The sequence below is a fragment of the Sciurus vulgaris genome, assembly GCF_902686455.1.
Source record: "Sciurus vulgaris genome assembly, chromosome: 16".
Taxonomy (NCBI): domain Eukaryota; kingdom Metazoa; phylum Chordata; class Mammalia; order Rodentia; family Sciuridae; genus Sciurus; species Sciurus vulgaris.
The window spans coordinates 4,699,619-4,713,971 of NC_136477.1; the positions used below are offsets into that span (position 1 = coordinate 4,699,619).

At 47.3% G+C, this 14,353-nt stretch overlaps 1 protein-coding gene across 1 annotated transcript in view; it reads left to right on the plus strand.

The window, feature by feature from the left end:
• Window positions 1-9,118, plus strand: part of LOC306646483 (putative adhesion G protein-coupled receptor E4P) — a 35,654-nt gene extending 26,536 nt beyond the window's left edge. Inside the window, exons 14-19 of the mRNA XM_079115083.1 lie at window positions 2,208-2,443; window positions 4,254-4,320; window positions 4,874-4,965; window positions 5,971-6,151; window positions 7,365-7,460; window positions 7,938-9,118. Of these exons, the coding sequence (XP_078971209.1) occupies window positions 2,208-2,443; window positions 4,254-4,320; window positions 4,874-4,965; window positions 5,971-6,151; window positions 7,365-7,460; window positions 7,938-7,973 (708 nt within the window). The 3' untranslated portion in view covers window positions 7,974-9,118. The remainder of the gene's footprint in view (window positions 1-2,207; window positions 2,444-4,253; window positions 4,321-4,873; window positions 4,966-5,970; window positions 6,152-7,364; window positions 7,461-7,937) is intronic.
• Window positions 9,119-14,353: the final 5,235 nt, after the last annotated feature.

A 14,353-nucleotide genomic window follows, 5' to 3' on the forward strand; every position in this document is an offset into this window, starting at 1 on the left:
GATGGGCCAGGCGTCCGTGAAGACCCCCGGGGAAGGCGAGGGGAAGCTGGTTAAGAGGGAACTAGCAGCGCAAGGACACGGAGGGGCGTGGCTGGCACGTAGGAGTTGATGGGTGGGAACCGGCCTGGGGGAGGGGAGTCAGGCTGGAGAAACCTGAAGTGACATTGGTAGGACTCGGCCGCAGGTGGATGTGGCAGTGGCTTGTTGGGGAGAAAGCAGAAATAGTGGTGTCTGAGGCTTTTGGTTTGGGAGACTGGTTAGGTGGCTGGTGATGTCATTAACTAGCAGAAGGACTGAGGGCAGAGAAGACCCTGCTGTGGGCAGACGGAGTGTGTTACTGCACAGCAGGGTGACCACAACTAGCACAGCGTGCATTTAAAATAACAGGAGAGGCGTTCAGCACCCACAGACAGGCAGGCCAGAGGCCGAGCTGATCACCCAGACATGGTGACTCTTGACCACCACACACCTAGGCCTTGTACCCACAGATGCACAGTCGTCATGTGCAGCCAAAACTGAAGCAAAATTAGGATGAGGAGTGCCAGCTTGCACTTGGTGGGGAGGTGTGCTGGGCAGTCGTGGGAGCTGAGGCACACGGGCACAACAGAATACTCATGGACAAGCAGCGTTGGGAGAATTCCTGAGCAGAAGGTGCCCTGGGAGCCAAATGACAGGAAGTGTCAATCATGCTTGCTGAACTCTTCCAGAGGTCAAGGGGAGAGGCTGCTGGACTTGGTAATTAGGAGGTTGTGGTAGTTAAGTTCTCCAGGGAAATGGACATTGTAGAATGTGCATAGGAGAGTAGAGAGGGAGGGATCTGGTTTAAGGAATGAACTCATGGGATTATGGAGGCTGACAAATCCACAGGGTGGGTCAAGAGGCTGGAGACCCACACAAGAGAACCCAGCAGTCCTGGTCTGAAGGCTGCCTGCTGGCAGATTCCCTCAAGCCTTGAGGCACCTCAGACTTTGTTCTACCTGTGCTGTCCACTGATAGGACAAGGCCCACCCACACTGTGGGGGCCAATCTGCCCTTCTCATAGCCCACCAATTTAAATGGTGATACCATCTGAAAACATTCACAGAGGCATCTAGAACAGTGTTTGGCCATACATTTGGGCAGTGTGGCTCAGCCAAATTGACACATGAAATTAAACAAAGGTGAAAAAAGAAGTCATTAAATCAGAAAAAAACATTTAGTCTCTCTTTAAGCAGAGTTGTCAGGAAACTGAAATAAAATGCTTTGGTTCTCTGCTGTGTCTTTCATTTTTCTCCTTACCATGCTCACCATGGTTTCCCTTGCCTTTTTGAACATATATGATTGTCATTCAAGCAGAAAAGGAAATGCTTCTGTCCTAGGTGCTGTGGTTTGGATAAGTGTCCCCCCAAGGCTGTATGTGTATGTGATTCATGTATACATATAAATTAGTTTAGTAAAGTGCTTTCAAAAGTGTGGTACTTCAGATGTTTCTAGATGAAAAGTGCTTTCAAAAGTGTGGTACTTCAGATGTTTCTAGATGAAAAGTGCTTTCAAAAGTGTGGTACTTCAGATGTTTCTAGATGAAAAGTAGACACACGCTTTGAAATTGATCAGTATCTATTTTTATGAATGTTGATGGTGTGTGATCCCAGTGTCCCTATCTGTGGAACGTGACGTAAGTTTGCCCTAAAAATTCATTTACTTGTACTGAGACTGTTCCGGTGAAGGGTGCTTACTGGCTCTGCATGGATCACTAACATTCTATGGTAAAGATCCTGCAGTGGGAGTTTGATTGTGAGTTGTTTATTTGGAACTGATCTAGGCTACATTGACCTGGGCGGGGGTGGCAATGAGCTGGAGATGGACAGAAAACCAACAATGGGTGAGTTTCCATTGTGGCCACTGGAGGTTAATTCCAGGGAGGACCTCGGGGGCAGCGTAGTGCGCATGTCTTCCCCAGTCCAGGGCACCAGGGCACTGGAGTCTATTGGCAAACTCTCCTCCATTATGTGGCTGAGGGCTGCTCCCAGGGCATTTGTTCCTTGGTATTTCTGGCCTGAAGTGTGCATTCAGATAGCAAATTTCAATGACCCTTAGAAGTTCCCAGGCAATGTATTACACAGGTGTTGAAACTGAGATTCCCTGCTGGCATCCAGGGAATGATAAGTGCCGAGGACAACCGGGTGCAGCCTGCCGGTGGCCACACCCAGCTCTCCTCTCCCTTGCAGCTGCTGTGCTCCATCATTGCAGGGGTACTGCACTACCTCTACTTGGCCTCCTTCATCTGGATGCTCCTGGAAGGGCTACACCTCTTCCTCACCGTCAGGAACCTCAAAGTGGCCAACTACACCAGCGCAGGAAGATTCAAGAGGAGGTTCATGTACCCCGTGGGCTACGGCATCCCAGCTGTGATTGTCGCTGTGTCTGCAATAGTTGGACACAGAAATTATGGCACCTACACTCAGTAAGCATGATTTGTGGTGGAAATGGTATTTGCAGTCCATGCATGCTTTGAAACCAAATGGTGAATTGCCAGTTCTTCTTTAAACTCTGGTGCTATTTTGTTTTGGAACTTCCTAGAATGATGATTCTCAGCATCTTTGGGGTCGGATCCCATTGATAATTGTGTTGAAAATGAGGCTCCATTCCCCAGATGGATTTATAGGCATACGAACATTTGAATGCGACTTCTGGATATGTAGGGATGGGTAAAGCAAATCCATGGCTCCACATTAAGAACCTGAGGGCTACACAGTCTTTAGGATTTTGAAAGCTAAGTGGAAGGGGTTGAGATTAACTTCCAAACCACAAAGAATAACAACTGTCACAATTGTCAAAGGCTGGTGACGGATTAGAGATCATGCTTCCTGTACGCGTAGCGCATGTCATTCTTACCATGACCGTATCTGAACTCGGCAGTTTGCTATCTCAGGCACAGGCATCTGACTTATTGCTCTTCATACTCTTTCCTAAGGTCAGAGTTACAAAGGGAGGAAGCCAGAATTCCCATACAGTGCTCTTGGCAGCCACGCTTTGCTGCCTCACTGGAGAAGTTTGCAAAGCTCTGTGCAGAACAATTTCTTGGGGAAGCTGACATTCTGGTGGTGGTGCTTGGGTTAGGAAGTGGTTGTGTGTGCACCAACACATCATGTACAATGTTGTCCCTCTTAAATACAAGGAGATGCCCTTCCTCTAGCTTGAACCCTGTTCCCGATGGTAGGGAAGAGCAGAAGCTGATGAACTTTTCCCTCAAGGGACTGATGGTAACTATTTTTGGCTCTGCAGGTTGTATGGTCACTATGGCAACCACTCAGCGTTGCTTTTCTACTGTGAAAGCAACAATTGACAATAAGCAAATGAATGAGGGCAGCTGGTTTCCATTAAACAAGTGGTAGTTTAGATTTGGTCAGTGGCCTGTAGTTTGCAACCCTTGTGCTAGAACTTAGGTGTGGAAACTTTTCTGCTCCCTGTTAGCTGAGGCTTGTTATTTTCACCAGATTTGTACTTCCAGGTCTCCTTCTAGAATAAATTATACTACCTTTACCATCATTAGTCATGATAGAACACACAGTGGTTGAGGACAGAGCACTTCGTATATAGAACGTTCAGTTAGTGTTGATTGCTTTTACCGCTATAGTTAAATTATTGTGTTTTACTCTTTCTAATTATGACAATCATTATTGTCATAGTAACTACATTGAGTGAACCTGAGCTCTTTGCCAGGAGCTGCCTCCAAAAGCTTCACACACATGATCACATTTCATCTTTCCTACAAGTTCTGTGTGAGAAAACTACAAAAGTCTAGTGAGAGAAATCAAAGAACATTGAAATAAATGGAGAGGATATTCCATGTTCATGGATGAGAAGGTTCAATACTGTCATGACATCAGTGCCTTAGTCTGTAGATCTGACACATTGCCAAATAAACACCCACAAAATTATTTTTGGATAATGATGAAGTGATTCTAGTTTACGTGGAAGAGGAAGAAGGCCCAGAATATCCTGTGCAGTATTCAAGAAAGGCAAAATTGGAGACCTGACTTCATGCCTTCATGTAAAGATACGTGAGTCACCTAGTCTCCTGTGGTTTGGTTAATTACACTTTACACTTAGGGTAACCAAAACTTGGTGCACACAGCTCGTGTCGGATGAGGTCAGTGTCTAAAGCCTGTCCAGTGGCTCCTTGTGCTGCTCGGATCTTGCTCCAGGACCCTGCATGCAAACCCCCTCCCCTCTGGAGGAAGCCCAGCTAATGCTTGTCTTTTGCTCCACAGCTGCTGGCTCAGGCTTGATAAACAATTCATCTGGAGCTTCATGGGACCAGTGGCCGTCATTATCTTGGTAGGTGATAGTTGTGCTGGCCCTGGGTTGACCTAGCATAGAGAGTGTTTCTTATCTGTTAAAGTGGAAATGAGATAAAGATAGGAAAATACAGTTCAATGGGACCAAACTCTGTTTCTGAAAATATTGTTCATGGTTCATCATTTCCCCTAGTGCAATGGTTGTTCTTTGAATCATGTAGCCTTTTGCTGGAACTTCTTTAAAAAGCCCTTTATTCATTCATTCGACAAAATCCAGGGAGTGCTTACTCTGTTCAGAGCAACCCAGTCTCCTGTTTTCCAGGAGCATCATGATGACACCTGGTGCAGGTGTTGCTAGCAGCATCCCACTTTCAGAATGTCCTGCTGGACAATAAGTGATGGAGCCACCAAACAAGCCAAGTGCTCCTGGACTGTACTCTGTGCCACACACAATGGACCTGAGTGTGTCCCTGCTGACCTTAGGAAGCTGGTGTCCTTTGGGAACAGATTCTCAAATCCAACTCAAGTTGGGTTGTTTGAAATGGTATTGAAAGAAAATTCCAAGTCATTTCTTCCCCATGCTGTTTCCACAGATAAACTTGGTGTTCTACTTCCAAATTCTGTGGATTTTGAGAAGCAAACTTTCCTCCCTCAATAAAGAAGTTTCTACCATTCAGGATACCAGGTAAGAAGACACTGGAATCTGTAATAGCCACAGATTTGTCCTTCAGGACCACCCTGCCTGGGAAAGAGCAAGTCCATTCAAAAACATGACATGGGGCTGGACGTGTAGCCCAGTGGTAGTGTGCCAGCCTAGCACACAGAGGCCCTGGGTTCCATCCCAGACAAAACAGACAGACATTCTTCTACCTGACAAGAGGGGCAACTTACAGAAGTATGAGCTGGGCTGTGGATGTGGTTCAGTGGTAGAGGCTTGTTCAGCACAAGTAAATGTCTAATTTCAAGCCCAGAATCACCACCCCCCAAAAGAAGTAAATACCATGAAAACACAATGATTTGTAGGTAACTTGATCCATTGCTTTAGTTCTGTATTCAAGAAACATTCATTGACTGTCTCCTCAGTATAGCATTCTTCATATTGAATTGATAGAGTATCAATATTATTCTTTTCCTATCCTCTGAGGGTCCACTCACTTCTGGAATCCACTATCCTTGATCGTAGAAACTCTGTTCTCAGTGGTGCCATATAAATTCTTAAGGATAATAATGGTAGATACTGGCCTTGGCCAAAAAACTCTAGCCTGTGAGGTGGACATTACTCCTTCCACTGACACCATGGACCAACCAGCTAACTGTTCAACTTCTCCAAGAGTGGTCGTGATGTGGGTAGCACTTGTAGGAATATCGGTCCAACCTCTGGCCTTGGCTTTGGTCTCATCCACTGATCAGACCAACTTACCATCATTTGTCCTCAGTTACCTTAGCTCTGGAGGGTCAGCCTCCCTCTTCTTGATGCTTCCCCACTCCCTATGTGTATGTGCAAGAGAAGGTTGGGAGAAAACATTATTCTTAGCAGAGGTGTTTGAGAACATGGGTCCTACCTGACCCTCAGGTGGTGCAGGCAACATGTCAGTCACTAACTGCAGGTTGTTATCAGGTTAAATAAGGCACTGTGCTAACCAACTCACAGTGCCAGTTAAGCTGCAGTTAATATTGCTTTTTTCCCCAGGGTCATGACATTCAAAGCTGTTGCTCAGCTGTTTGTCCTGGGCTGTTCCTGGGGCCTTGGTTTTCTCATGGTTGAAGAAGTAGGGCAGACAGTCGGATCAGTCATTGCCTACTTGTTCACCATCATCAACGTCCTGCAGGGGGTTTTGCTCTTCGTGGTTCACTGCCTCTTTAATTGCCAGGTAAGACTGAGTGTTTGCCTTCCCAGCCTAACCCCATCGTCTTATTGAATGGCTGCACATGTTCTTGCCTTTCCTTGGTCGTTTGTATTTGTCCTTAAATGTTGCCTTCTATTTGAGAAGGGGGTTTAGGGTCTCTTTGGGCCTGCTGTGTCCTTGGTTTCACCCATTGAGCATCCTGACATATCTCTTAAGAACATGTGTCAGTCAGGGTAAGGTAGATTGAGCTGCATTAACAAAAAGTCCTCTCCTAACAATCCCCCCAGTTTCAGTGGCTTACAATGATAAAGGTGTATTTCTTGCTTATGCTGCATGGACATGGCTTGATCTACATGGTCTTCACTCAGGGATTCAGGCAATAGTATGGCTCCCTCCCTAAAATATTGTTGGTCTCACAGCAGAGGGAAAAGATCCCAGCTTACCCCACTTAATCCTTCTGCTTAGCTGTTCACACATCAGTTCTGCTACCATTTCATTTCTCAAAGGAAACTGCATGGCCATCCTCAAGTTCACCAGGGAGGGAATGAATAATCCTCCTGTAATAAGGAGGGACGCTGGAATATTTGGTAAATCTACCACAAACTCGGAGAGACTTCACCATTTATCCCAGGTCTACTCCTGAGTAGGTCGCTGTGTAACCTTGGGCAGTATGCCTGCTCTCTGTGAGCCATGATTTTCTCATCTGCAGATTAGTGATGCGTACTCTAACTGTTGAGGATCACCATCATCACCACCAGCACCATCACCATCGCCATCCCCATTATCCCATCATCATTCCCATCATCCTCTCATCCCTACTGCCATCCCCATTCCCATCATCCCCATCATCCCCATCCTCCCCATCATCACCACCAGCACCATCACCATCACCACCATCACCATGATCACCATCACCATCACCACCATTATCCCCTTAACTTCCTTCATTTGCACCCTCAATATCCTCCTCACCACCACTGTAATCACCCTCTTATCACCTCCTCATCATCATACATCAAGTTCGTATGGTGTCTGACAACATAACTTTATAATGGAGGGAGCTGAATTTCACTGCCATGAGTCAACAGGAGCAGGGCAGACATCACACGGAAAGCCAGCGAGGGAGTGGCCCAGAGTCAGGCTTGGCCTCTGGATCTTCAGTTTCCCATTTTAGAGCTCTTTCTCTTGGGCCATGCTCTGTCTGTAACACAAGCTTCTGTATTTCTCAAACTTCTAGGTGCGAATGGAATACAAGAAGTGGTTTAGACGGGTGCGGAGGGGTGTTGAAACTGAAAGTACGGAGATGTCTCACTCCACAACCCACACCAGAATGGTAAGCCCAGTATAAATATTTGTGAGAAGATAAAAGAATGGGGGCACCGTGTGAAACAGAAGGGAAGGCAGTGAAGCAGAGGAAGGAGAAGGAGGGGGCGGGCTGGGAGCGGGAGGGGCTGCAGGATGAAGCCGACATGTATGGATACATGTGTGGATAGATGTTCATGTATGGACAGATCACAGCGAGTCCCAGGCTTATGTGCAAGTCTCTGCACCAATTGAACCCAGCCAGTGGGCAGGAGGAAGACCATTAGAGCAGAGCAAGGGGCTGCGGACAGGGAGGGAGGGCAAGGGAAGAGCCAGGGCCGACTCTGTTAGAGTGTGCCAAAGCTCTCAGGTGTCAGGATGTCCTCGGGGAGCTTCGGACCTTGCAGAACTCCTAGCTGGTCTCTAGGCAAGCTAGACGTTTTGGTTAATTTCTGATGTGGTAGTTTTTCCTTTCCTCCTTGTGACCTCCCGACCCTCTGCCATGCAGGAGGAACCAGGAAAGTCCTCGGAACTGGTTCACTGAAGAGGCACCCTGTCCTTCTAACTGCAGCTGATTCAGCTCCTCCCTGCTTCTCAGCTGGAGACCGAGAACCGGCTTGTGTGTCCACGGTGCCCTGTGTGGCCGCACACTAATCAGACTCATACCACCCCTTCTGCCTAACCATGAAAAATCTGGACTTGGCTATTTTGGCTTTTATTTCCATAGAAAGAACAGGGTATGCACCCTGGGCATAACCTGGTGGGCTTGCACCCATATTCACAGGGCAATTAAGTGCAACGAAGTGTTAGAAAGATGCTTTTCACGGAGGGGGAGCATCGGTGGATTCTCTTCCTCCAGCTGTTGCCTCCTTGCCTGGGATGCCGGACCTGAGGCCCCGCTCTGGCCTCTCTGCAGGTGTTGAGGGTCTTGTACCAGCACCCAGGTCCACATAGCCTATACAAAACCCACAGAAATGGGGCTGAATTCCTGCAGGGCAGAAGCAGCCACTACCCTTGTCTAGGGACACATTTTCAGGAGAAATCCTGGGTAAGTAAGTTACTGCCATTATCCCACCTTTCTTCACTGGGGGGATCTTTGAACTTGCATGTATACCTGAGTTAAAGATCATCCTGTCTAGTGTCATTTTTCACACGACTTAGCAAGTGCACCCAAATATACACATCATCGTCATCTGACTTTATTTGAGTGAGGACATTTTGTGAAATCATTTTAAATTACAACGACTGTCCATGTTAAAATAACAGGCAAGAGTCACCACAATTTATGTGAGGAAATTTTAAATAACCTGAAATTTGGTGATTTGACGTGTGTTTTTGGGTCATGGACAAAGAATTGTGGCCTTTATTGTTTAATGAGCTCAAACATCATCTGCTTGTGGCAACAATGCAACCAGGCTGTGACCTTCTCCCCTGCTGGCTTTGCAATTATGTGGTTCCCTTGGAAGAGTTAAAATTAAGGGACATTCACTTTTCTTTTGAAATATGTGCATGCAGGGCAGCTTTATCTACCATGCAATGTCAAGCTTGCATGAAGTATGATGACACGAATGGTGCGAATGTAACTGTGCACAACCACAGAAATGAAAAGTTGTACCCAGTGTGTACAGTGAATCAAAATGCAGTATGTAAGACATAAAAAAAATAAAAAAGTAAAAGTAGTGAAACAACAACAAAAACAGAAAAGGAGAAATAGACCAAAAAAAAACTTACATGAATAAAACTTTCAAAATATGCAAACTTCTTGGGCAGGTGGTGGGTGCCGGTGCTTGGTCCCACTGGCCGCCGCTGTTCTCTGGTCAATGTTGCAAATGGACAATGAAAGCAGACCAGCTGTTGGGCGCTGGCCTCTGTATTGGACATCTTTCTCCTCCTCGCCACGGCTGCCTTCTTTCCTCCCTGCCTCTCCCATTCCTGGTCTTCTCTTCGAGAGCCTGCTTGGCTTTTCCTTTCTAACCCTCTTCCTTATTCAGACTCCCAGTGGACTCCACCTCTGCTCCGCTTACAGCCTGACTTGCCTCTCATGTGCTGTGTCACTCGTGTGAGTGCCGGTCAGGATGCCCTGGATTACAAACCTCTTGGAGGCAAAAATGAAATTGATGGTATACACACTTATGGTTTGAAAGGAGACTTTCCCACAATGCTTAAAGTAAAAAGAGAACTCTCTGTCCTCTACCTGACCAGAGATACCTCCCCAGGACCCATTTGTTGTTCTCCAGAATTTTTGGTACCTGTATATTCATGAATATGATTTATGCATTTGTTTTAAAAAGATAAATGTGATCTAAGCATACATGCTGTTCTGCAACTTGCTTTTCTTCAATTAATAATATGCCCTGGGGCTGGGGTTGTGGCTCAGTGGTACAGCGCTTGCCTAGCAAGTGTGGGGCACTGGGTTCGATTCTCAGTACCACAAGTAAATAAAATAAGGATTCACTGACAACTAAAAAATATTAAAAATAATAATAATATGCCATGAACTGCTTCCCATGTCAGTCCATATAAGAATGCCTCTTTTCTTATGGTGTTTCTTGCTTTATTTAATCAATTCATCAGTAAAAGATATTTAGACTGGAAAAAAAAATGAAAAAGATGGTAAATGAATTGATCTTTGCCTTCTTCTAATCATTATTTCCAAAGCTCAATAGTTCAGGCTGGGTAATTGCTTATTTGGAAGGAGCTGTTTTTTGCTCCTTCCAATTTTCAACTACCAGAAGACAGTTCTCAGCAGTCATGAACCAAAACTCTCTTCAGACATTGCCCTGGGGAACAAAGCTGCCCCCGAAGAGCCCTGGCCTGGGGATCAGCTCCCAGCCAACGACACAGTGGCCGTGGGGTTAACTACAGACTTAGGAGGTGGCTTCGAACTGGAAAGCTGGGGAAGAACAGCCTTCCAACAGCATCTGACAGCAGGAGCAGACCCAGGTCTCCTTTTGGGGATTAAGACTGTATGATATTAACATATGTCCCTAGCACATAATCTTGTCATTTAATTTTGAAGAACTAGGTAATAACTGAATTCTGCCTTGAGTTTTCTTTGAACTGTGCTGAAACCAGGTATCCTGAAATGTTAGAAGAGGCAAAACGTTTAAAAAGTCCAAGTTGTGGAATCCGCCTGGCTGCCTCCCAGTTGATGACCGTGGACATGAGCACAGGGGGTTTGGCCACAAAGAACAGGGAGACAGGACACTGGCAGGAAGATGGAGCTGGAGGACGTGATGTTAAGCAAAAGGAACCCAGCTCAGAAGGACAGTGTCACAGTGTCTCTGGTGCGGGATTCAGGGGCAAATGCAACCTGAACGCGGAACAGGGCTGCCAGGGAAGGGGCTGGAGACCAGGGGAGGGGCAGAAGAGTGTGACAGGAGGTGGATACCAGCGGAGCACCTGGCAGCAGGTGTGGCCAGTCCACAGCAAAACCCACTGTGTGGTCAAGGAGGAGTGCTAGTGGTTATCATTTTAACAATCCAGAGGAAACAGGAGCTCTGCAAATATGTGAACAGAGGCCTTGTGAGCTAAATACTGTTTTTGGTGGCTGAATACTTAATAAAGCAGTGTGTTTTCACATTCTCCATGCTCTGTGTTTCTTTTAGTACACTGTACACAGCAGGATGCCTCGATCAATAGTTGTGCAATAAATATTCATTCTACGATGGGTGGAAGTGAGTTTGTACAAACCGGTGGCTCTTATTCTACATCTGACTTGAACGCAGGTCCTCAGGGGCCTGGGAGTGAACACCGGATGAGCTCAGGTGCTCAATGTTGTGCTCATGTTTTTGGTAGGAGGCTCTTGATGGAAATTTCATTTTGAATAGCTACAAAGAATGAATTTGGTGAGTGTCATCATGTGACTTCTTTTTCCCTATTTTGGAAAGGTGAACCAAGCATGTTAAAATCAATTACATTTTGAACTTTTATGCCTCAACATAATATACATTTTTAAGGAAAAAATTATTTTAAAAACATTTTATTGGTTCATTGTGATTATGCACAATAGTGAGACTCACTGTGGCACATTTGCGCATGCACACGGCATGGTCTGGTAGGGTTCCTCCCCGCCTCCCTCCCCTGAGGCCCCTCTTCTACTCTCCTGGTCCCTTCTCTTTTCATGACATCCACTTTTCCCTTTCTTCTCTCTCATTTCCAGGTATGAGAGGAAACATGACCCTTGACCGTCTGAGTCTGGACTATTTCACTTAACGTGAAGCTCTCCAGTTCCATCCATTTTGCTGCAAATGACATCATTTTGTCCTTTTGGCTGAGTCAAACTCCACTGTGCCTACATGCCACGCTTTCTTAATCTGCTCATCTGCTGATGGACACTGAGCAATTGTGAGCTGCCTGGCTATAAGATGGGACGCTTGCATCACTAAGTGCCAAGAGAACTGGTGAGTCTCCAGGGAGAGCTGGGAGGGACGCCTGCTGGTGAAGCTTGTTCAGGCAGAGTGGCCACCTTTACACACCTGCAAGCTCAGCATAGCCAGGAAGGAGATGGCCTCTAAGGGGAGAATCTGCACGTAACTGGAATGAGCGACTCTTCCAGAAACTGTGGGCGTCCACGGCAACTCCCGAGGGTGTTCTCTGAGGTCATCAGGCGTGACTGGCTGGGAGGGACGGTGTGTGTGGGGGACCTTGTGTCTTGTGGGTTCTGCCCACCCCCCAGTGGAAGAAACCATTAACCAAAACCCACTTCCTCTTTGACCCAGGCTGGTGTTTTTGTCCGCTTCCTGGTGGTAAGTGTGGCCACCCCATCGAGTGTTAGCCCAGGGACCAGAGCCACGTGGGAAGCTTCCAGGTGGGATCATAAAACCCTCCGCTGTGCTGCTGCAGGCTGTTTCTTCCTTCCAGCTCTTGGAGATGGAGATGGCCTTAAAAGATTTGGGGGGCATATATTGGTGTCATCAGAGTCCCAAAACTACTGGGTTGAGGGAAATTACCCATATAGATCAAGAACAACCTCCTTGGACTTTTACATGGAACAAAAATAAATCTGTTGTATTTAAGCCATTGTATATTTTGGGCCAGCAGCTAGTGTCCTGGTGACAGCATTCTTACCAAGTCTTACCAAGCTCAGGACTGGAAATCCTGGGGTAGCAAAACTCTTCCCTGGGGCTCCAGAATCAGGCCTGAGAAAGGCGATCTTTGACAAACCCTCTGAGTGTGAGCAGCAGCTAAACAGCCTGACCCAAGGCAGAAGGCAGATGTGGAGCTGGCAGACAGTGTATTAAGGATCAGGAAAGAGACGTGCTCTGTGCTGTGGGAGCACGAGTCGGGGCGCCCTAGCTGGACCCGAGCCTTCCCTGAAGATTCCTTGAAAGAAAAGTCGGGTGGTGTCTGAAATCCAGATCTACAGGGTCAGGCATAGCAGGAATCCAGTCCCACTTGCAGAACTTACTGTGTCACCTTCGCAAGCGATTTCACCACTCTCCACAGAACAGGAATAATAATTGAAACAGGCATTCTTCACTCTTCCTTCAGACCCACTCTTCCTCTTCTCCACTCCAAACGTGCCCCTGGAGGCTGTAATGTGGGCTGGAAGTTCAGTGGGTTTCTGATTGGAAAACATGGCCATGAGCTATAGTGTTTTAACTATTGCGCACAATGAGAAGTCCAAAAGCGGATGATCCCGTGCCAGATCAAAGGTGGTCTCCAGCCATTAGCCATCTTTGCCAACCTCAGTGTCTGAGAGACAGCTGGAGAATCTTCCAGCATCTTTTCTGTGTTCTGGGGTAGAGGAAAGTTCTGGTGCAGTGGGCTTTTTGATTGGTGGCTTTCCACCTGCTCTTGCATCCCCAGCCTCATGCCAATCAACACAGCCCCCAGCTAGGGTGACTGGCTGTCCCCAGTTCCCTGCATCATGTCCATAGCCCAGTCATGCCAGGGCAGTGGGACTGACTGTCAAGAGGCCAAAGTCAGTACCCAAGATGGCCTTCAAGGCACCAGACTTTAAGAGATGTTATTGAGAATGTCTGGCGGTGACAGTCTCCCCACCCCTCACTGCTTTGAAAGCTGGCCTCCTCTCCATCGTGGGGATTTACCTGGCAACAGCCGGCTGGTGAGTGGTGAGTGGTCCTTTCCACAGGGCTCTCGGTTCTGCTCCAGCCACCGCTGGGAGGGGGCTTCTCTGTTAGATGGAGGAGCAGGGCATCGTTGATGTCAGCTCAGTCTGCTTGTGTGAGCCGCGTCCCAGGGAGCAGCAGCCCTGGCCCATGTGCAGAAAGCAACTTTCTGCAGATGACTTTCACTTGTCCTGGTTCCCTAAGTGCTTGAGAGCGAGCCAGGGCCCTTCAGGGTGATACCTACCTGCACAGACCAGCCTGGGCTGCTCGTCTCTTCCCTTAGCTCAGCCAAGCTTTGGGGAATGGAAGGGTGGCACTCAGGGACATGTTGTTCTATTGCCCCCCTTTTCTTTAAGGACAATCCAGCCTGGGACAGGAGAGATTCTCTGATGTGGGAAACTGGGATGGCTGGCTTACCCTAACTCACCTGATGCCCCAGGAAGAACAGAGGCTGGTGGCAGGCTGTCCCTGATGGGGCTTGGGCTAGAGCCCAGGTGACATCTGACAGGGAGGGTGCTGATTGCCATTGTACCAGGAAGTGAAGCCCTCAGTGGCTCAGGAAGTGGAGAAGTCTGATATTCACATGTAAGGTTGCAACAGGTGGGCTGGGCAGGGTTGGCGTTAGGAAACCCATTTCAAAGTCACTTCTGAGTGCCTTCAAGACGATGTGAAGTGGGGAAGGCGACCACCTGCCAAACAGATCTCATTCTAGAGCTGAAGCATCCCTTGCTCCCACTTACCTCTGAGTGCACAGGTTGGTATTTCCAATCTCTGAGTCTCACTCTGGGGCTTCGCTTTGGTTTATTTTTTAATGTTTTATCAAGCACATGGGGCCAGCATTGTGGCTGTT